At 40.3% G+C, this 24,615-nt stretch overlaps 1 protein-coding gene across 1 annotated transcript in view; it reads right to left on the minus strand.

Moving 5' to 3' along the window:
- The window catches only part of MED27 (mediator complex subunit 27), a 94,422-nt gene that overhangs the window by 55,124 nt on the left and 14,683 nt on the right, over positions 1–24,615 (minus strand). The window contains exon 3 of the mRNA XM_032200591.1: positions 4,871–5,001. Within this exon, the coding sequence (XP_032056482.1) occupies positions 4,871–5,001 (131 nt within the window). The remainder of the gene's footprint in view (positions 1–4,870; positions 5,002–24,615) is intronic.

Consider the following 24,615-nt stretch of genomic DNA (forward strand, 5'->3'; position numbering starts at 1 on the left):
AGCTCCAAAGCAAGTATGAACTTCTTTTGAATATACCCATCTTCTCTAGAAAAAGAAAGGGAATGGAAGCCATCAAAAGATGATGGCATGGGTACAATAAATTGTGGAAGCAATCTTGACAGAAGATTTCTTATTAATCCAGCCACTTACACAACCAGAAAGATGGAAGAAGTCAGTGCTTAAGACTCTGCATTCTGTGGATACATGATGTGGGAACAGAATTTTGTTATATGGCACCTTGAGACTATACAAAACTGGTATTACACCACTAAAAAACCAGCCCTCCTGAGTCCCTACCCAGCACTCTATCCTCAAGTCCTTATTCCCTTCTAAAAGAAAAATTATCTTCATGGCTTTTTGTTGCTCATTTATCTACAACAGCATTATCGGCAGCATGTCTTTTTTTTTTTAAAAAAAAAAAGGAAAAGTAATTTTGTTGGTCTGCTTCTAGCAATACAGTTTAAATTCACAAAGATTTTTACTCAATCTATTAAAATGTTTTCACTGTCAAGTTAGGAAATCCATCAGAGCACACGAGATTTACAAGACAAGTTGAAGTGTCCTAAAACAAAAAATTGGACTCATTTTTACTCAAGCCTCTCTATCCACTGAGCTTGAAGTTGTCAAACAAGCAGCAGACTTGCAATTGTTTATTGTTTATAGTGTCCTTATTTCTGCAAAACTACAAATGTCACAACAAATGACCCTAGAAGGCACCATAAAGGGCAAGAGTCTCAGTACTTATAGTGGTGAGCAAGTTCTTCTTCTGGCAATTTCCTTCCAGGCAGGGAAGGCAGATGATTAATTTGGGAACACCGCAAATACCCCATGCCACAGAGCTATCAGAGTCCCAGGGTTTTCAGCTGAGACCCCTAAAAATTCCCATTAATACTAACTGACTCTCCTGTGTGTGTGCCAACAAATACAACTGCAAGAGCACAAAGCCAACGTCCTGCGCTTCCTCTTTTCTCTCCTCCTCCTCACCTCGCAGTGGTTTGCTGCTGTCATTTCTCAGCAGCACGGTGCCACAGCCGAGCCTGCCAGGCTCTCAGCAGGGTGGCAGCTGGCAGGGACACGTGCTGGCAGGGACCTGTGTGGGCTCGCTGCTCCTGGCCCTCCTGGAATGCTTAGGGCACAGTGCTCAGCTCCTGCAGTGCTCGGGGAGCCGACATCACCAGCAGGAATTTGCTTTTCAGACACTTGCTGTAGAATAATACAAGATTAATTACCCGCATCAATGAATATATTTCAAGGGGGATAAAAACAAACAAACAAACAAATAAAATAAACCTAAGAATCTTTTTTTTTTTTTTTAATAAATAAAATAAAGCAAACCCACTCCACCCCCAGCTCAGACCCCCCAAAAATAAGCCATGCTGGCTTCCCGAAGTGTTGCATGTATACGCTTCCCTAGTCACTTGGAAGGAGCTGACAGCTTTCAGCACTTCAGCACACGCTGCTCCGCGATTCTGTACCAGAAGGAAGGAAGCAGCAGCCAGATGAGAAGCATGTGAGGGAACGCATCTATTAGCAAGTACAGGGAGATGTCTTGTTAATAGAAGACAGAAGGAGGGACAAAGCAAGAAGAGAAAGCAGCCAGCAGTTAGTCACTTTCTCATACAGATACACTTGGCTAGAAACGCGATACACAGCAAGCCAGTATTCTGCACTTTCAGAGCCAGTGGAAACCAATACTGAAAAGCAAACAGGAGCACCAAAAGGCCTCTTTTCAAAACTGAGATGCAGCAAAATCAGGTGAGAGATGCCACCTGATGTGCTAAGCTGCCTGTTTCAATCCAGCACCCTCAGAAGCCCTCAGATTACAAAAAGAGTGAGAAAATGGAAATTTTACTGAGAGCAGTCACATAGGACAGAGACCTTCCATTTTAAAAAGTATCTTATTCAAAATTGCTGCTGCTGTTACAGATATCTACTACTGATAACGTAGAGCTTCTCACTCCCAAACCAGAGTATATCAAAAGATGGCCTAAGACTGACATGGGACAAACGAGCAGGACTACTGAGCATCAGTTTGGCCACTAGCAAAACCCCTTCTCTAGCTCCTTCTGCAAGCAGAAGGTAGGAAGAAATTGCTTAGCATGTAAGACAGGCTGAAGTTTTTTTATTTTATATACATTTTCTTAATAGGTATTTTGCAGAGGAAAGGAGAAAAAAAAAAAAAAAAGATCAAGGAGAAAAACCAAGGCCTCAAGTGAATAATGAGTTGAAACAAGACAAAAGTCAAGTTTTGCATCCCCACTCTTCCAAGACATACCACTTGGCAATAGTCAGCATGGGGGATAAAACTCAAGTCTCACCATAACAATGGAGACCAAAGATAGGGTTAGCAAGATAACTGCTCAGATTGCACCACCATTTAGGATACAGCAGGTATGAATACCAATAGCAAAAGTTACCTACACAGTTTCTTCAAGAAACAGGAAAATAAATAAAAACTTCAGTAGCATGCTCTCTGATGTGACTAAAATAAAGCCATTAGATATCAAAGCATACGTATCCAGAATCAGCATCGAAATAAAGAGGTTTTTGAAGATACTTTGTCCAAATCATTGTTACCTCCTGAGCAAGAGTGTTTCCTGCATTTCTTTACTGACTGAAAAGGATTACTGCAGTGCTGCTATTTCCTCCAATCCTAAAATGACGTCTTGGTACATAGCCAGTTTTCTCTACTTATGTTTAAGAAAAGCTCTAGGTAATATAGTTGTTCTGAACAACATTTAATATATGCTTGACTCATAGCACATTGTTACTCAGCCTGAAGACTTGTCACTGAACTTTATTTTATTAGCATAAATCAAAGCAAAAAGTGACAAAAAATAGTTACCCCTTTCCTGCCTAATCAATAAAGCTTTAAAAAATAAAATAAAATTCCTGAATTGCCATGGGAAAATTTGCATTGAAGTCAGAAAAGTCCACCTTTTTCCCTAAGATGCCCTTTCAAGGAGATACGTAGTTCTGTACCTGAATGTTTTCTTCCTTTGCATTTTAAAGAGAATGAATAAAAGAATATCAGAGAATTATTCATCATTATTTGCATGAAACTATAGCAAAATCAAGATGTTAAAATCCCATTTGCCATACCTTTTTTTTTTTCCAGAACACTTTTTCATAAGTCTATTTTCATAAGTCTTTTCATAATCTGCCTCTGCCTTGTGTTAGAGACATGGTATTGAGCTCAACAGCTATATGATTTGACTTAATATAACTATTTTTCTCTTTTAGGACACACAGTGATAGCAAATAAGAACAAAAACAGAAAGGTCAAAGAAGTCAGAGAACAAGAAACCAGGGATAGATAAAGGGCTCAGCTCAGTACAAACATATTTTCACTGTGAATAATGCTGGAAATGGTGATAATATACTAAAATATAATTCAAAGACTAGCCAAATTTTAGTTACTGTGTTCAAATTTAATTCTATCTCCAAATTGCAGATAAAGGCAGCATTGAATGAAAAGCAAAAATCACCTGCAGATAAAAAGACGTACAATACTTTTAAATTTGTATACCGCACACCCCACCTTAAGATTTATGCAGCTGAAACTCTTCAGTGTTTTTTTGTTGTTGTTTGTTCATGACATAGAATATACAGGTACAGACTTTTATGTGCAAAAGTGTAAGCCAGCTCTTTCTCACTCGTTATTAGTACCGCTAGTAATTGGGGAAGCCATGATAAATATGGTTTTATTTTAAGGCCTCTGAATAAAGCCCGTGACAACTGGTATCACAGTGCTCTAGTTTGCAGACTTCAATCAGAGAAATTTTAACCTCAAAACTCGACACCCCAACAAAGAAAACAATTATTGAACCAAAGTTTGTCACAATCCCCCACTGTTCTTTCACAAACGTAACAGAAAAAGCATCTGTTTTGCAAACCTGTGGTTCTGCTACAGCTGCCCTTCTAACCTTTCCTGTTCCATTGATGTACCAGTAAAGCGACAGAACATTTTATGGATTCCTGAATTAGCAACCCTTTAAAGTTAATATACAAGGGGAGAGTTCTGTTTACTGGGATCTGTTATCATTTCATATAAAGAAAAGAAAATCTACCCTCCTTTTGATTCCTTCATCAACTTCGCCCTGTGGACTCCAGTGACAACAAGGACTTTCATCATTATGACCAAGTTTTTAGTAGCACAGTGTTTAGACATCAGTGACTCCTGTTCTGTGAAAAAACACGCAGCTTCCACACACTACAAATATGCTCAGTACGATGAATAATTGCTTAGCACTTCATTTTCTACATAATAATCATTTTCTTATATGCAACTAAATATTTCAAGCAGTTTATTAATTTTTAAAGTTTAGTTGTGGACAGCTCTGTGTTGTTGGCATCAGTACACAGACCGCCTAAAGTGTTGATACTCTATGTCCTCAAACAGTTTCTAAGTGTCCTCATAATTGCTTGTCACCTGTAAAAGAGGTTTAGATCCAATGCAAAATTAACATATGGTGAACAGATGGACTCAGAACAGACATTTGTCAAGAAAGTACTCACACCAAAGACTTTTTGGCTTCAGCCTTTTAGGACCTTCAGAAAAGTGCTACTTGAAGCTCCAAGTCATACTAATCAAGGGAACATCATTCCTCAATGACAATCTCGTGTTGTAAAAACTTATATGCCCTGTTATGAAGAAGAATCCTTGCAACTTTTCTGTTATCAAAGTGCCTCCGAAAGTAGAAGAAACAAAATATTGCTTCCATAGGGTACCCCACCCACCCAACAGGAAACAAAAATGCAAGCACAATGTTTTCATTATTATGGATTTTTTAATAAAAATGATTACAGTAAAAAGTCAAAAATAACCCCACCCCACCATGCAAGCTCTTCAAAATAGTCCATTACTTACTGAGGGGGTAAGACGAGAGTCGTTGGCTGGGCTTTGGGTCTGCGTTTTGCAGATACTCCCATCTGGTTGGCTGACCGCTTCAAAGACTGCTGATTCAAAAGGCCAGATGCTAGCCCTGCATGGTACTGCAACTGGATAATAATAAAAAAAAAAAAAAAAAAAAAATATTAAAATATACACCAATGCAGCACTCTGTGTCAGACCTCTACAACCTGCACCACTTTATTAAAATTACAGCCGGCAAGCTTATGTATGCTATTTCATGTATTGCTTGGATAGAAGATGACATGAAGAAAAGCATATAAAAACAGCCTGTTGTAAAATAGATATTACAAGGAAATTATGCCACAGGGAAAATAAGATGATGAATCAAAGACTTTATCAAGTCCTAACTCTCCTGAAGCTTGGACTTGCTTTTAAACGTTAAGACAGCTCCTCCTCTAAAGGGATCAAGCATCCAAACTATCTAAAGGAAGGTAAGAGGAAGAAAGGTTTGACCCTTTCACTGTATAAACATTTTTTTAAAATAACATTCTTTTTTTTTTTCTTCAACAAAAATACGCAACATTCACAAAGAAGTTTCTGCCCTCTAAAGCAAAACCTGGCCTTTGAAATACCTACTCACACATTTCACTAGCATCGCAGAAGAAAGATTCACATTCAGTAGCTTTCTCCTCTAACCTTTTATTTTAATTGCCAATAAAAAAAACAAATTTATGAAGGACATACGTGAATTTACAAGTTTTGGAGCACATTCTCACTGCTTAGATCTAAAAACAGCCAAAACGCTGTGTCTGTCCTGCAACCAGCTTCAAGTGCAACAAGTTTCAAGTTCACCTCTGCACGCTTTCAGCTCCCCGTTTGGAGCAGGAAGGTGGGCGCAGAAGCTCACGATGCAGTGTCAGACAAATGCAGTCCCTTCTATCACCCCACAGATTTGTTCTGAAGAAGGTGACCTGTTTAACAGTACTAACACCGATCCCATGATCCTCGTTAGATAGGAAACTGGGACTTACAAATGTTCAGAAAACGAAGTGGTCTTGGGCAAAGCTGTTCTGGGGGGTACTGACTGAAAACGAAGGAAACAGCTTGGTAAAGCCATCTACCTGAAAAAGGGGATTAAAATGAGCAAAGCTATCCAGTGAGTCAATCTGTCCCAAACACCAATATTTAGGGCAACCCAAAGGCTTTCTTTCTACCAGTCCCCTGGCTTAGACGGCTGCTTTGCTATTTGATCTCAGCCGTGGCAGGGCACAAGGATGCACAGCGTGGCTAACGGGAAGAGAACGGCACTCAGCCACCGAGGGGAGGGCTGGTTTATTGCCCCAACAGCTCATCTTAGGCCAATGAATTTTGCTTGAATTTGTTTTTCTCCTACAGATTTCTGGAACGCAGAAAATCGATGAGAGCAATGGACAGCACACGTTTGAAAGGCGATGTTTCAAAGTGTCAAGGGCTTAGTTTTCAATCTTCACCACCGGAATGTGCAGCGAGAGCAATACACGGGGAGATAAAGGGAAAGACAGCTCTGGCAGAAGGCCCCTCTGACTCCAGCATTGTGCCCTTCCCTTTATTTCTTGCATCTCGTTACAGCAGTGCTCCTTCAGCCATCTCGTGCTGGTGACACCACCCCGTTACGTCCTCTGCTCAGAACGACATTGACAGGTACTCCAAGCAAATAACATCGTGTGGTCACTCGCTCAAAGACAGACGTAATCACAGGTGCTAATCATAGATGAATTTTAAATGTAACCTTTGGAAAACATTTCCTAACCTCCTGGCTAGCCTGACATTTCGCGGTCAGGCACGAGAAAAATAGGAATTAAAAATAAATATATTCTAAAAAACAATCCTGTCCTTGAAGGCTGACTCCTAGTGATTAAGCCATTTTTATTAATTATAAGTATTTATACATAATCTACCTCTGCTTCCAAGAATGCAGATCCGACTGTCAAAATCTATAAGGGCCCATTAAATATTTACCGAACCAGCCTTATAATGGGAGAAAAGGTCAAAGTTAATAAAACTGACAGGCAGCTTCTGTCCAGCTTGATTTATACATTATTAAAGCATCACAAGCTGTACTGCACTGAACACACTCCTTTTTGGGGGCAGAAGGGTGTTAACTGAAAAGACTGGGAAATTCTTTATTAATCGTTTGTTCTGATGAGCAGAAACAAGGCTGAAAGTAGTGCCAAAGCAGCACTGGTAGCATCAAAAACCTCACCAGGAGATTCAATGGTACATGAAATGAAAGTCCCATTCTGTGCATTTTTCCTCCTGCAAAATAAATACCCTTTTCTGCCAGCATTGCCCACGACAGTAAATCTTAGCTAAAATCGTAACGGTCCCCTCAAAATATTTGCTTACAGACAAGAGAATGCTATTTCCAAACAAACTATCTTTGCTCAGGGAACCCACACAAAACATACTGTCAGAAGATATTATGGGTACCAAAAAGCTCACGTGGATACAAGGGAAGCCAAGATGAGCTCAAACCCTTTGAGGTTACCCAACACCTGCTTTTGACTTTTCCAACCTCAATGATTCTATGACTACTTTGCCCATTTAAACCATCAGACTGGTAAACAGCAATAGTTTTATCCATAAAATAGCTAAATATACACTGAACTCCGGTACTGGTGCAGCACTAGGTGTAGGTGTATTGTCAATTGTTTCTTTATCAGCCACTGAAGAAGCCCCAGCATTCAGAGGCAGGCATCCACATCCTTCAGCCCGGGGGAATTCCAAGTGGTTTACACAACGCTGAACTCTTTACTTCCTTATGAAATACTCCTCTAAAATTTCACCAAGATTGATCCTTTTTTTCCCCCCAACACATGCAGATGAAGCATAAAATCTATTTCAGAAGACTAAGAAATAAAACAACAACAAAAAAATCAATTTATATCAGTTAGCAGCTAAGATATACACCAGTGCCAACTTGTACAGTTTCATGATAGCTGATATTTTTCTTTCAACCGTGGTTTCAGGGATGTGTGAATTCCACATTTTAAAAATCAAAAGAGACTCTCATTCTTAACAACATCAAAAAACTACTGAAAATAATACTTTAATATATACAAAAGCTTTACCTGAAGGTAAATAAAACAGAACTTGGATTATTTTTCATTATTTTTGAGATTCACACTTTTTTTCTTAAATGGCAACATGGCCTATATTTTCAGAAAGAAAACATTGCCACTAATGTTTTACAGGTGCCATAAGTCACATTTTCACAGTGTCTGAGTATATGAAAACTCCATTCGTATATTAATGGTGCTCGATCTTCCTCACAAAGTCAAATATATCATAACAAAGCACTCAGGAGACACTTTTCTCGCAGTTGAAATGCTAGGAGGGCAATTTCTTCGTTCACGTAACATGTCTTTGGCTTTAACATGAACTACTTTAAAAAAAAAAAAAAAAAAAAAAAGCTTATTAGAGAATTACAGACTGGGTTTACTTCCAAAAGTGTATTTTTCAAAAGTTAATCGCATAGGATCTTCTACCTATTCTATCCTGGTGATTTTTTCCTTACCAGAATCAAGGCCATTCACCCCCTAAAACCACCAAAACAAAGAAGAACGTCCTCCTTCCCCCAGAAGATCCCACTACCTTGCACAGATCATCTTTACAGTCTGGAGTAGACGGAATTCTGCTAAGCCTACCTGCCAAGGGGCTCAAACCACAACACATTTGGGTCCCTTCATTCAACGTATACGTACATCATCTGGACAGATTATTACCCTACAGTGTATGTCATGAAGCTACATACATGTACACAGTGCTAACTCAAAGCTTTTTAAATTAAAGCTTCATTATTAGAATTATGCTTGGTCTAAAGGTCTTTTGCTTACATAATTTATGGGTTGGAGATTTTGCCTGCGCTGACTGCTGACCAAACAAGTCATTACACTCCACTTACTTACAAGGCCACGTAAAGCTGCAGAAATTAGGGCGTGGGTTGGGGAAATAATCACTTGGAGCATTTACAATTGATCATCTCAATTCTCAGTTGCACATTAAATTTACATATTACCATTATTCAAAGCTTTTTAAGCACCAGTTGGTTTGCTTAAAAAAAAGTGAAATCAGAAGGATGACTTTTGTTTGTGATCACAGCACCCCGCAGTGACATGTTTTCCAAAGATCCTTATCTAAATATGTACAGACCACACATGTAAACAGAAAGGCATTTTCTCAAATATAAGTAATATTAAAAAGAAATTATTTGCACTTGGAGAAATGGAATTTTACAGAAGTGGCCGACATACTGATTCATCATGGAATTTTCTGAGCTCACTGCAATACTGCCAAATGCATGCACATTTGCTTCCTTTTAAGCTGCACAGTTCTTTGCCCCCCATCATTATATTATTTCTCCCTCGTGGCTAACGAGGGATTTGTCTATCATGATAAAACTCTGGTGGTTCTTTTGAAAAGAGCAATAAGCAAGCAAGCAGGACACTCCCACAGTTTCATCTCTGCAAACTAAAGTAGGCAAGTGAGAAATTACACTACCCTAATTGATATTTTTTAAGCTTGTCTCAGATAATGAGGCTGGTTTGGAAATTCTTTTTTTTCCAAACAATGTTTGATCATTTTCGGATGGCTGAATTCTTAACTTGGCCAGAACAGCATCAATAAACCAAAAGAACAGAGTCTCCAATTTATTTACGCGTTGCTTTTCCTCTTGTTGAACTGGGCTGCAGGCTTTTCAATTAATAGGAAAGCTAGACATTGTGCTTTTGCTCTAGTTTACAACTTAATTAGGATACTTTGTTCTATTTCATTATTTTTTAAAACATTTATTCCCCCAAACGCTTTCTAGTTTACACGATTATTTTAACAAATACCGATCATCCATGATGGGAACAAAGGCTACCCCCATTTTGTGCTTTCTTATATCCCTATACAGAAGTTATTCCCTCTTTTCCTGAATTCCCTGATCCAACTAAACTGTGAAACTAACGAGCTCGCACTTCTGTTAAAAGCCTCTTGCATGCAACTGCTCTTATTTGCATTGCAGGGAGATGCACGGTGCCAGTGCCTCCTCTGGCCGGTAACGCAGCGGACGTGGAGCATTCTGTGGACATCTACCTACCTACACGTGCCCCTGCACGAGCAAGCTTGCTTCCCCCTTAGGTCTCTCCACCTGAGGCTCCGGAATTGAAAAAGAAGTTGTGACATGCATATACATGATGCAATAGTAGGAAAAGCATCAATACGTTTCTCCGTTTTAATGCCTTGTCTTCCCTGTATCTTTTATTTCATTGTCTTTGGATTCATACTTTTGCTAACAGCACTGTTTTAATTAGTGTCAGATTTCAGCCTTAAACTGTGTTCATCCCGTACTGTTCTTCCAAAAACATTGAAGTTCTGCTGATGAATGACTGCATCAATGTTCCCTCATTCCAATACTGCTTGCAAGTCTTTGGCTTTTTACCATGCCGAGAGCGCAAATTTGGCACTTCCTTCTAGAAATTGGTCAAAACTTCAGCATCTGCATCCTTGCTGCCAATAAAATCAGCTGCACTGTTCCAAGTCTCTGCAAAAGCCACTCCTCCTCCTCAGGTTTGATTTTTTTAAGAAGTGTTTTGGAATACATTTAATACCCCCACCAGTGACATATTCATGCTTTTTGAATAACGTCAACACAAAAGGACACTGCACAGCCAAAGGCTCTGAGGTTCAAAGGGATTTTGTATTTAAAATGGATACTGTCAGAGTAATCATAATTTAGGGCTACATACAACATTTACCTCTTCAGAAGAATTATTTTAAGCTTAAGATGCTTATAAACAAGTACAGGTGTTCTGAAGGCTTTGAAAATAACTATTTCCTGAAATGTAACTACATGGAAATAAACTGGCATTTCACTGGATATGTAACTACAACCCAGACATGTAAGAGCATCACAGAAAGCAGAATAAAATTATTCTACTGCATTCTGCCTGTAAATGACGATAAAAACTCATGCATCATCAAACAGTACTTGCAGGTAGCCCCGAGTTCAAGGACAGTAACTGGTACAGTGGTGGTCAAACCCACTAGTGCAGACATGGTGTCACTCTGTATGGCACACACCTACTCACACCTGTGTGTTCACTTCATGGATTTCACTGAAGTCTAAAGACCCAAGAAGTGCGCTTGACCAATATTCAACAGAAAACCTAAATTCTTCTTTGACAACAAGACTATCTTTGCTTAGGACAAATAATCTGCAGCAGGGAAAAGCCAACATTAAAACTCGGGACTGAACAAGGACACGATTTGTATCTTCCCCAGTGCTGCTGTGATCCCTTAAAAAGCCACCAGAACTCTGGACTGAAGACACTGCTCTGATGCTAAACTTATTATCTTCTAAAGCCCCAGACTAAATTTTTGGTGTCAGGGGCTCAGGTGGCAGCTATGTCAGTATACAGCTTATGCAAATCCAACCAGCCCAAAGCGCGCAATGAGGCAAAAGGAAGGGAGTCCAAGAACAGAAGAGGAACATCTGTTAGTAGATGGAGCAAGGCAGCAGAAATGACCCTACACTAGCACCACTCATGTGTTCTCACCTAATACATTGAATTTAATTATTTTAACTTCTGCTAAGTGCCTTTCCTTAGCTTTGGTCATTCGCACAATAATTAAGATGCACAATTTATTTAAGTCTTGCAAACCCCCATACTGAGTATCCTACAGCTGTCAGCCTAGCCACTGTTTGTTCTTCCAGCAGGCTGAAACCTGGCTTCATGCAGTCTCTCGTGGCCTTCCTGAGGAAGTTGTGCTCGAAGAGCTGAACTCCAGCTTATAGTTCATCCTGACACAGGTATGCCACAGGCAGATGGATGCGCTCTGCAAAGCTGCGCCAGATGTTACCGCTCACTTCTACAGCGGATTATCACACTTCCACAGCAGCAGAAGGGGTTGTGTGAATACTCTTTAAGCTGTTCTGGCTGAACTTGCCAAAGCAGGAGGTAATTCTTGCTTAAATGGTTACTTTTGCTAATACATAAAAGTAGAAAAGGAGAGAAGAAAAAAGCTGCCTCTCCTCTTGATTTTTTTTACTCAGTTTTCTCATTCATACTTAGCACGCCAAACACGAACCTGTCTTTCTTTACATCTTGTAGGCATCACGACGCAACGTTGCTGGGAAAGCCAATTTCCTGCCAGCTAGCAAGGACAACTAATAAAAGTTTTAAGCAACAGTTAAGATTTAGAACAGCGTACGGAGCCTATTTCCCTATATGAACACTTCTGCAATAGCTTCAGAGTATTTGTGACCAGTTTAACTTATACTCCTTTCAAGACAGCATAAGCTAACCCACAGAAAGCATTCAGACAAAAGAACAACCAGTCCAGGTCAGTTATATGCAATTAAAGATAACTGAGATTCCAACCCCATCCCTACTAACACCACGGATTTTCACACAGGAAACCTCACAATCACCATAGGCAGGTGCAAGCCTTGGGTCTGCTGCATTCCAGAGGATCAATGTTGAAAAGAAATGGCACATTTTGCCCCTTTATAGCATCACACTCAACCCAGAATGGACACATCTAGAATCTTCCTGGAGATGACCACAACTAAGGCACTCACAAGCAGACTGTTGAAATGTAATGGCCAACAATCTGAAACTGTTTTGGTTTTGCCGTGGAGTAATTAAAATGAGTTTTTCTGTCCTTACTCCATTTTTGAACACAGAAAACTGAACAACACAGATTTGAATCCTGGTTTTCAACCTTACATTGACTTCTGTCTGGGTGATGCAGCAATTCCAGTGATCACCAGCAGCAGAGTGCTCCTCCTCCTGGAGAGTCTGACTGAAAGTCTTCTCCAGCTAAAACAGTATCACCATCAGCTAGTACTTGTAACCTTCCTTTAATTCTTCACAGTAGCCATTTGTGGCTTACAATATGGACTTTCAGGAATTTTATCTGAACTAAAACACCAGACTTGAGCAAAATTAACATTCTGCATTTAATTAAACACTGACACAAGAAGCTGGATAACCATAAACCTGCAGTCCTCATCATTTGTACACATGGTAAGGAAATCTTACTCCTTAGCACTAGGCATCAAAATAGATTTTACTACATCAATTTGTGCAATGTGCTATTAAAAATATTGAAATATGACCAAACTTTTTTTTTAAAAAAAAAATCAAACTCCCCATCTTCAGTGATTTTTGAATGTCTCTACTTTTAGATGATCAGACTGTACTACATGTAAAATTCCACTTTTGAAAAATCAGTTTAAAAGAAATTCCAAGCTGAGCATTGAAAAACTAGGTGCTTAGAAAAATCTCAGTCAAATTACTTCTTTAGACTTCAAAGAGTTAAGTTATGGTTTTAGGACTGAAAACAGAAACTATCAGGTTTGATTGATAAAAGTGTAGCTTTTAACTAAGACTGAAAAAACTGAAGACTGGCAACATTTTCTCCAGAATAATATGCTTCCTCTGCTTTTTTTTTTGCACAGTGCACATAAATCAAAGAAATGTTAAAGAGGCTCATACATCACTGGCTGGCATTTCTAAACTATTTACAAAATCTGTAATAGTCAAGAGGATGGAATATATAGAAGTGTGACCAGAAAAGTTACTGAAAGAAAAAAGGCGGTTCTTCTACCCTAGCAGGGTTAATTAAGGTTGGAAATGACTCCTGATGGCAGAATTCAAAATACAAAACCAAACCAATCCTGATAACGCAGGGTTACACGAAGCAAACAAGACCATAGGTTAGCCAAAACGGGGAGAAAGTGGATTTGAATAACGTGCTTGTTCCACAATTAAGCACAGGGTTCTGAAAATAGATAAAGCAAATGATCCATAATGCTTGAAGTACATGCAAAGGCAGGGCTGACTTTGCAGCAGCAGAAAGAGCCCCAAAAATATCAATAACTCTAGTGCTTAGCTGCGGATCCATCCAATTTTCACACCCTGACATCTGAGCATACAACAGACTTATACAGATGAGGTTTTCCTCAACAACTTTTACAAATGAGAATCTCATCTCCTCTTCTGAAAGGAAAGGCATGGATTATGGAAAGTTTATCTGTCCATCTGTTGAAGATGTCACACTCTGACTAGAGAGTGCAAAAAGCAGAGAGTTGTTTTACAACCAAATCCAAAACTTACTGCAGTCTGAACTAGTGTAAAAGCCATATGCTTTGCAAAAACACCTCTTTTGCTACACTTTTTTTTTTTTTTTTTCCCCAAACCGCAGCACAAAGAGTAACAGTTCAAAAGCTGCTGTAATCTTTATTTCTGAAAATAGATCACATTCTCATCTTCCACACTCAGGTAAGCTAAGGGACCAGAAATCAGAAAAACAAGGAAATACTACAGTGTGCAATGCAAACTAAAGGAGACAAGCTCCAGTGCAGAAGTTACCCACAGTTTGCAGGTACAGCAGCAGCTTGGAAAGCCCCGGAATGGGAACAGGATGGATGATGCACTGAGCAGAAACATTTGGTGGAATGCAACAGAAAGTGGTTTTACAGTTTTCTCTGTCAGCGTAGAAGATTTCAGTAGGAGTATTTCAGATGAAGCTCGTGGAACCTCACAAAGATCTTTAGGATTAAAACAAATGGAATACACTTTGTATTATTTTCATGGGAGCTTATAATGATATTGTAATTAACTCAATCATACCACAAGATTAATAGCCTTTAAAATGCTCCTAGTCATTCATTACAGGCCTAATTAAAACCCTCTTGGTGCTGAGCCAGCAAGAAATATAAAACCACTTGCTAACTACCCCTACATAAGTATACATGGTATTATCTATTATCTCTAGCATGCTATTTGTTTCCATGTTTATTGTTCAGTGAGCGGTTTTTCTTTTTAAAAAGAAGTAAAATATATCAAAGACAGCAATAAAAATGGTCAGGACACCACTTCAGAGGCGGCTTCAACACCTGCAACAGCATACCAGCTCACTACAGCTAACCAGTTTATTTCTAGTTTCACTGCAATAGTTCAGGGCTTCTACAATAGCAGATGCCTTTCCTCCCACACATCAATTAATTTGCAAATGCACTCAGGTTGTAGAAATAATGAAGTGCCGAATGCTTTTCTATTGGCAAGTGTTGCTGTCAGGAGGTGGATGCTGTAGGCGAGGTGCTAAAATGCGCTGCTGCTATATGCATGCCAAAGGAAAGACATGCCACACGAAACTTGGTTGACAGCTAACAGGGCATGTCAATTATTTTATTTACCCCTCTCTCTCACTGGCACCAAAAGGAAGAAACCCCCTCCAGAAAGGTTTTTATTGTATTTATCTAGGCATTTACAGCACACCCTTTATAGTGGGATCTGAGCTTTTGTGCTGACCCAAGAAACGTTTCATATTTAAAGGCTAACATACAGGAAGAGAGAAGTGATTTTTCATGCATTGTTATATATGCTAAGAACGTTACATTCAAAATCATTACGGTTCCAAATGAAGCATTCAATAACTAGGAAATGCTTGACTTGATATCGCCCATACAATCCAAATCAGTCTGCTTCTGGTGAGGATTCAGACTGATGACACATTTTTTTCCAAAGGACCTCAAGTTACCACTGCCTGCAGGATTGCATGGGTGAAACAGGCAGTTATTCAGCACCCGTTTTCATGCACAAAATGTTATTTACAGTATTCCTCACAGTGCCCACACTTATCTTCTCAGATGTCTTCTGTATGTTTTCCTGCTTTATCTTATTTTATAAATATTGTTAAATTTGCCTTCAGAATTCTTACTCCACTCACACTGGGAGTAAAGTGGTGTAGGGTTCCTACAGACAACAGCAGCGGGCAGGTGCTCAGCAATTCTTTCTTCAAAGCAGCCCAAAGAGTCTTTATGTTGGGTCGTGAGCAAGACTGGAATCTTTACATCCCTTCTACCACTTGAAATAAAGGAGTGGTCAGCAGCATTTCACCATTACTTTATGTCTCAGCTAGCCATTAATCAGCATTGAAGCAGATCTTGCTACCTATACACTGAAAATATGTTAAAAATTTGTAAAGTCCAGAATCTCAGTTAAGTTCTATGCTTTGGAGGACAGCATGTTCTCATGGATACTGACCCTTCACGTTTTAAGTCCTCAAATCAGAAGGCATATAGTTAGTGAGCCCAGCAGGGACAAGAATGAACTGCACTACGGGTCAGATCCTGGACAGTTGGAGTCGACTCTGGCACAAGTTTCCGAGGAAATATTAAGTCAATCCAAAAGAACCTTTGTGAACATTTAGTCTTGCTTCTTACCTAACTTAAGCTACTTCTGTCTTTAGAATTTAGCTAACATAGCTAGAAAAAAAGATGTGCTCACCACTGAAGTCCTCCAAGGAAGGCAAAACTCGTACTATCTCTCTCCAGTGCTTCATTACCATGAGCGTTTACACCAAGCACCTCATCACTGCAGTCTGAATAAACTTCCATTTTCAAATATGAAACAAATATATATCAAATATATACATTCAAATATATATCACATTTCCTTGCTAAAATGAAGAAGCCTGTTACCTCCATCCCGATCCTGTAAAGATGCTGGTACAAAACAAGCGACTCATCCGTTACCTTTTCTTTTGTGAGAGGTATAAATTGAACTTGTTTGATCATACAGAGAGAGCACATGAACCCAAATGCTTTTAATCAGTTCTCATGTCTCTCAACCAGAGAGCACAGATTTAACAGGCACCTGAACAAATGGTAACCAAATAGTTGTACAATTAAAATAAGGCTTAAAACCATTTTCAAGGTTTAAAAACTGAAAGTGTTATTAGAAAAGGTACTAACAGGTAAGAAAATTTATTGTTAAAAATAGATGATTTTCTGCTTTTAAAATATGCAATTTTCAGGCTGACCTTGTCGCCTTTAAATTTTTATAGCATCTTCAGTTCCAATTTAAGATTTTCATACTCTGTAGGCAAGGCTTCTTATGTTGTATATTAAATTCAAGACACCTCCTTGGCATGATCTGCAATATTAATAATATAACAGTACCAATTTCAGGAACAGCAATGTAGCATCAACACATGCATACCTACATGAATGGAAATTTAACCGTGTGCATCATGGAAATCTTTCATACATCACAGAAAAAAAGCAGGCCTGAGATAGCTCAAAGATAATTTGAGATTTCCGCTTTTGCCATACAAACGCCTGACCTTGTCATGCTTCACAAGGTAACACCAATGTATCTGATGCAAGAAAGCATATGCTTCTCTTTACTGGATGCAAAATAGGAAAAGAGGAGGGAGAGACGATGATACTCGGGGCCAACCCCAAGTTTCTGAAGAGCAGACTCGCAGCTGCTACTATTCAGCACAAGCGCCCCCCCTCCAAGCCCTAGGATATTCACAGAACTAATTGCCACGGGAGAATTGAAACGTTGCACTTTGGAAACAATAAACACTACAAATTCCTTGTTTAGCTAGGAATTTGCACTGGTGTTATCAAAAGAGCTTTAACTTGGAGACTGAGCCGTTTTGAAGTTGCTGTGGGACTGAGTTAAAACCACAGGAAAAGCTAAATGATTAATTTTTATGGATTTCAAAAGAGTTTGGCATACATTTGACTCTTCATGCCTCAGCTGTCCTGCAGGCACTCTTCAATAACACCATTACCCCTTACCTGTCAACCATCTAACCCGCAGACATTTCAGCTCCATCTATATCTGGACATACCTTCTTTCTGTATCCTCCTGCTAATCACTAAGCAAATCTCCAAGGGTCACAAAACAACAGCTCCTCCGCACCCCTGTTTAAGGCAGCAAGCAAACAGCCCTCTCGCTGCTCTGTGGGCTTCATTATTAATGAAATAAAAATTGCGAACATTAATGTATTGCTTCAGGCGATCATCGTAAAAAAAGGAATAGAAATTTAGCATGGCTGGCCACGGTGGCTTACTTGGAGTATTTACTGGAAGGTAAATTAGGGGTGCTAATTACCGCAGTACTATACACTAAATAATAAGATGGGATTGGAATAGGTAATCTTCTATACACCTTCACCTGTCTGAGCCTTGCGTTTCCTCCGTCAAACCATACGACCAACTTCTGTGATCATTTCAACTACTGCTCCCTTTTCTACTGAAGGCACAACTGCCTACAAGCTGTGATGGTATCTTGCTCAGAACAAACAGACATGGCTGGTCTTTTTCTCATTTTTATGATTTTTTTTTCCCCATTACCGGTGTGGAGGGGAGGGGGTGAAATCGAGATTAAAAAAATTATTTGAATTACTTGGTCTCTTGACAAAAGCCTGACCCCTGCAGAAGGGCAGCAGCCCTGTGCCCCACTCCCATACCTCGTGCACTGACTCAAACAGCAGCAGCAGCTCAGGAGGTGTCGGATGCTCCAGGGACCCAAAGGTCTCGCAGCTGTCGGGCACTGGATCCGAAACACACAGAGGGAAGAAATGTCCTCCTTGCTGTTCAATTCATTGTGTGGTTTATTATCAGAACTGGCCCTCTATCCTGGGATGGAAAGCTCTGAAGCATCCCGCTGGTTTAGGAGACTTGGCAGAAGCAAAAATCCCACTTTCTGATTTTTGTTAAACAAAAAAAACAAACAAAACAACAAAAAGTCCACAGGATGTTTTAACATGTTTCTATTAGTCTCGCTACAAAGACTTTTGTAAATGAGGACACTACCTACATACCTCCCAAAGTTTATTTTATCACGGCCAATGATTTAGGGATACAAACAATGAACAATTCATTCAACTGCAGGTTTTTGCCTGAGGCACTAAAAAAAAATAAATAAAAGAGCAAGTAAAACTTATAAATGATGCTGAAAGAGCCAAAGACTCGCTCCTGGCACACTAAGCAAGCGGGAACAATCAAAAGGCACGGAGCAGTTAGTAATTTATACTACTGAGCCTAATGCTTGGACAGTAAGGGAAACAGATGGCTCTGCAATATGGAGATGGCTCAGGGAAAGCAATCGGCACCAGGACACTGCAAGAACGTAGCAGCAATGGTTTGTCTGGTTGTGGCAACAGCCACAGCAAACGGAACCGCAGCATTTCTGGGCATAAAAAAAAAAAAAAAAAAAAAAAAAAAAAAAAAAAAAAAAAAAAAAAGCAAGTAAAACAGAACAGAACTTCTCACTTCAGCAAGCTTGTATTCCTTGGTTTAATTCATGTTTTTTTTTTTAGACTAAGTTGCACAGCTCTGGGCAAGTAAAGGAGCACAAACTGCCCGGCACTAGCAGCCTGCCTCTTCCTGTCCCGTCCTTCCCAGTAATCCTGCATCACACAGCACGGCCGGGAACGTCAGCTATTCAGTTCTACTTTTAGCTCTGCTTTAAATAAAAGTGTGCTGAGTGAGAGCTGCATAATGAAGGCTCAAAACCATGGAGATGGTACAGACTGCGATGGGGCAGCATTACCAGCGGGTGGGGGCTGTATCTTTTGGTTTTCCTTCTGGAAAACTTATTAAATTGGGCAGAACAAGACCAACACTTGGCAAGGGACATTTGCAACTGCAGGCTGGAGCAGACGAGCAGCCAACTGATTTCACACAAAGTCCCACTTCAGACCTGGGGACATGCAGCACACGTATACACCAAGATCAGGAAAGGATTTGGTGAGTTAACTCAGTTCAGTTTTCTTAAAGTATTACATTTCAAAGCCATCGTGCCTAAGAGATGCACCAGTCGTGGAAGGACTTCTATGAAGCTAGAAGTTTAGCCTGTGACTTTTCAGAAAGACCAAAGCACTTTGTGCTCTGACCACAGGAATCTCTTACAACCTGCCTGCAGTGAAGTCAGAGGATAAAAGTGTAACAACGGGGGGCCCTGAGCAGCCATAAAGCCAGCGGGGTTAATTTCTATCAGAGGAGAAAGGTAAGTCGTCAATAAGAGAAGTACTTTCCTCACTAAACTTCCCATGGCTCAGGAATGGGATCACAGGTACCGTTTCCGCAGTACCGTTACCTCTCCGTGTTCTCCAAAATCTGAACTTTTCCTGTGACGCTGCGACAACTTTTAGAAGACAACTTCCAAGATAAATCCTGTTGCAGATGAGAAAAGCCAGCAAGTGAATACACCGATGTGACACAGAGAGTAACAGACAGACAACTGGGGACAAGCGGAGTTTAAAAAAACGCAGAATAAATGGGCTGCAGCATTTCCAAAGCCCAGTGACAGGGCAGAGCTCTGCAACAAGTCAGCGCTCGAACACAGCTGACAGCCCCTCTCTTTAGCTCGTACAGGCATGAAGGCACAACTTTGTTATTGCACTCAGTAAACAACCAAGCACTACCGCTCCCTAAAGCGATAATCAAGACAGGCATTACAATAAACTCATTTTAGGGAATATGCTTTCAGAATGCATTTCTTTACTTCTGGATTTAAGCCTGATTGTACATCGTGGAACAAGAATTGGAACAAAACCTGCAAAATAATTACCAGCGAGTATATTCACGGTGCTTGCCTTCCATGACAGCTGCCACCAGTATTGCTCCTCTCAAGAAAACAAATGATTAAGATTGATTAAATACCTACTTTCCCTAAATACTCTTGACAATACAGAGATTTTTCTTTCCTTTTTCCAATAGGCATTTTATGTCAGCAACTTATGGATCCTGTATTAAAATGTTTTCATTCACAACAGCAATCTGCCATTAGGACAACCGAACTCAAGACAGAGCCCTGTGATTTGAAGGGAAAGCAAGAGGAGGAAAAAAACAAAGCCAGCACTGCAGTGTAACATCCCTGCTGGGGCAGGGAGGGGGCTTTTTTTTTTTTAAAGAAAAAAAAAAACAAAACTTGGAAACTTTTCTTCACACAGAAACAATCGCTTATAACCTGATGCTTCCCTGAAATCTGGAAGCTTCATGACCATACGATATATTCCTGGTTTTAAGCTCTTTGAAGAGCCCTCAGGTGTTGTTCTCATCTATTGATCAGGAGGACATGCAACTGCAGGCGCGAAAACAACAATCACAGCTCCAGCAGTCTACGCACACCTCTTCTGTGCTTTAAAAAATTCGTTGCCTAGGTATCCTCTTATTGAGGACAGACACCACCAAGGGTTAAGAAATAAACAGATTTAAGCAACTCACAAGAAAACAAAACCCAAGCCAGTCAGTCATGGCACTGCTTGACTTCATCAGCTACTGGGAGAGTCACAGAGGATTTGCTGCTACTCTGATTTGATCATGCAAGCCTCCGAAAATTTTGCCTGGTCCATTACTTATTTAGAAAATATTCTTTCCGTATTTACCACAAGCGTAGCGAACATGAGACATTAGCTTCCCCGATCTCACGTTGTGGCTGACAAAGCAAAACGTACACCCAGTTAGAAGGCCATCAGAGCACTGCAAGCCTCAGAAAGAGGCCACCCTCAATAAATGCACAATAAATGTCTTCTCAGTCCACTCAAGCACATTCCTCAACTAGCGCTGTCTGTCAGTGTCTTTTAAAAGCAGGATGCTTACAGAAAAGCTCCAAACCCTCAATTTCTATGCATTTGGGAATTAGTGCATTTTGCAAGTTAGCACATAGGAAAATGCACTAAGGACAGTGCTTTGGGAGGTAATTTGGACTCCTGGAGTCCTGCTACCAATAACATCTGTATAATGTAACTTACACATTCCCTACAGCAGGCATGTTTGGGAAGTAACTCTAAGGGTCATCCTTCTGTGTACTGTTAACCCTACAAAGCCCTTGCTATGGCGTGACCACTGGCACGCTCTGATCAAATACACGCAAACCACACCAGAGCAGCACAAAGTTACTTGGCAGTTTGCTTGAAGGTTAGCTAAAGCATTTGCAACGCAGCAGCCTCCAGTGCAGGAGCAGTTCCCTGCCATTTAAGTCAATTCCATGTTAAACACTTTTTCTCTTCTGTTGCTGTGAAAGACCCATACAGAAGAACAGTAAAGTTATCTGTACAAAACCAGAACATAACAAAATTGTCACGAAGGAAAAGTCTCTAAGAATCATAAACATGTTCTGGTTTATCAGCTTAAACTAAAACTCCTTTTTCTCCACCAATCCCTTTGGCATTCCAGGATTCCTTTTGCTTTGTTATAGGAAAAATGAATTACACCCAAGCCCCTGGATGCCCTGTGTCCCTGCCTCTAGTTCACACAGTGTGCTGTGGCAAGCAGCTGGCTCATTCAGGATGTTGCAAAAATTACCAAGGAATTTATTCACATCTGCACGCAGATACGGTTGTCTACTACATGGAAATGTGATTTTGAAACACCACGTTTACAAAACCGCTTTGTTTCTATGAACTACAGAACACCAAGCTGTCACATAAAACACTAGTGATGAGATTTCCTTTTGATTCCCCACTATCAAAGGTGTCCACCCCGTCAGAGGGCTGTGAAGCGTCTCCCTTCCATCTGTGCCACTTTCTGAAGGGACACTGCCTTCTCTTGGATGCGTTAACTCTGGCAGCTGAGCAACATCTGACACGCCAGCTCTGCTGCAGATCTCCCCACAGAAAAAGAGATTCGTCTCCTCCATCTCTGTAGGCTGTAGGGGTGTCCTTCCAGCCGCCTCGCATCCCCCAGAGGGAAGGTGTTGGCTTGGAGGACGTCCATCTGCCCAGCTCCCTCCTCGACAGGAACAAGCAGGCACATTGACTCGCGCCCTTTATGTATCGATGCTCCAGCTGAGTAAATTAAGATGTACAGGGGAAAAGCAAAGAGCATCAGATGAGGGTATACAACCCAGAAAAGCGTAGTAGCAATTTTATATCTTCTTCAATCTTGCCAAAATGTGATTACAGTTGACCTTTAAATCTAGGGGATCAACCAATCAATTCTGCTGGAACAACCCTGTACGTGTGATCTAAGAGCACATCCATACTTAAAAAAAGAAACTTTCAATGGCTGCCTGGCACAGTCGTTTTATTTTGCTGTAAAAGTTACTAAGATTTGTCTCAATTGATTTTACTTGCAAGAAAAACACAACATCAGAACTGCAGCATCAGCAGACACTAAAGGTCTCAGCTTCTCGCAGGATGAATGCGATATCAATAGTTATTAGGATGTATTCATACAAGGTACTCAAGAGGGATGGAGAGAAGATGCTAGTAATCTCACTTAATCCTAACACAACCCCAAGTCAGGTTCCTTGGACTGTGGGAAAAAAAAGATTCAGGGAAAATGATAAACGCTCCGCAGTATTTGCCAGGCAAAACATTGAATTTGGAAGCGAACACATATTTAACAGCTCTTTAAGTAGTAAAGCTTTTGTGTCATGTTCGATGTCAGGTTTTATTTCAGCTGATAAAATGTGCCTTAACAAATAACCCTGGAGAGGTTTCAGGATGGTATTAGCCCATAGCGGGCTCAGAAGCAGGATCAGCACTGCCAGCAATCCCGCTCGTCGCACGCTGCCTCGCTCAGGTTTCTCCAAGTACTCCTGCAGCACGGTCACTGTATAGGTGGGAAGACAAAGACATGCAGAACGGAATGAGTTGTGAAATTCAACCAGCAAGCTAAGGAGAGAGGAAAGAGGACGTTCAACTCCCAAGTCCTTCCCGTGCCATTAGGAACCTGGCAATCCTGCTACTCTTGAAGCCTTCCCCTTCCCTTCAGAAATGTTTTGAGATGTCCATGCACAGCACCATCACACGCTTGTGTTCACACAGTCAACCAGACAGCAAACTCTTTTCTGCAGCAAGTTACTAGCTTCACACCACACTACACGCTAGGGTTTCCACAAGACCCAGGAAATTGGAAAGGAATTTTACCTTTTGCTTCTCAGGCACAAGAGAGCTTAGAGATGGGATCAGCTCTGTGATCTGTGAAATTCCCACAAACAGCTCGGGAAGATGCACCCAGCAATGCAGCTGACGACCCCCCACCAAAAAAAAATGATGGCACTGAGCAAACTGAAAATGCTACATTGAAAATTCTGAAAATACGAGATCTGACTCCGGAGTAAAACTGAACCATGCGGCAAGCCAGAAAACTCGCTAAGTCTGAGTGCAGAGACAACTGCAGAGAAAACTCTAAATAGAACCCAACCGAAAGCATATGGGCAAGGCAGGGAACATGGGAATAAAAATCGCACTAATGGGAAAACACACAGGGATGTTTTCTTCTTAAAAGTCACGTAGGAAGAGAAACGTACATCCAGCCTCAATGAGAAAGGACTTCAGGGGGAGGGAAAAGCTATTATTCTTTGAATGCAGCTTATTTGATGTAAAAGTGGCTTTTTCTCTGAATGGAGAATTCTTTTAACATAACGAAAAGCCAACTTTGCAAGGAGAGAGAGCCCTGTAACGCTGCTGTAGTTGAGAATGTCATGATTTCCATCAAAAAACTGTTTTGCAGAGATTAGGAACAGCTGTTTCAAACCGAATTAGACTAAAACTGGAAACAAGCTGTCAAGACCCAAAAAATATATTTTATACATAAAAGAATGTATTTGATTCAGCTGTTTTATCATGGTGGTCAGCCAAAAGAGGGAAATAAAGTAACACTGTGAGATTCCAGACGCTGTCGCAAAGCCTCTTCTCATTTTTAAAAGTGAGTTGCTCTTTATGTAGATTTATTTCTTTGAGCGTTTGGAAGAGGAAAAATGTCAAACAGCTCATATCACAGATTCTTGAATATTTTCAAGCCATGGGCAGCTTAAAACAGTTTAAAAGACACCTGAGCACTTTTTCTGCTCTAGTCCCCATTCTCTTCGTTTTCTGTAGCAGTGACAGGATGTTTGCAACAAGGAAAATATACTCAATTGCTGTTGACGTGAAAAGATGAAAATAAGTCACTTTAACCCAACGCTTGCGAGTAACAG

This window comes from Aythya fuligula, chromosome 19 (assembly GCF_009819795.1).
Source record: "Aythya fuligula isolate bAytFul2 chromosome 19, bAytFul2.pri, whole genome shotgun sequence".
In the NCBI taxonomy this organism is placed as follows: domain Eukaryota; kingdom Metazoa; phylum Chordata; class Aves; order Anseriformes; family Anatidae; genus Aythya; species Aythya fuligula.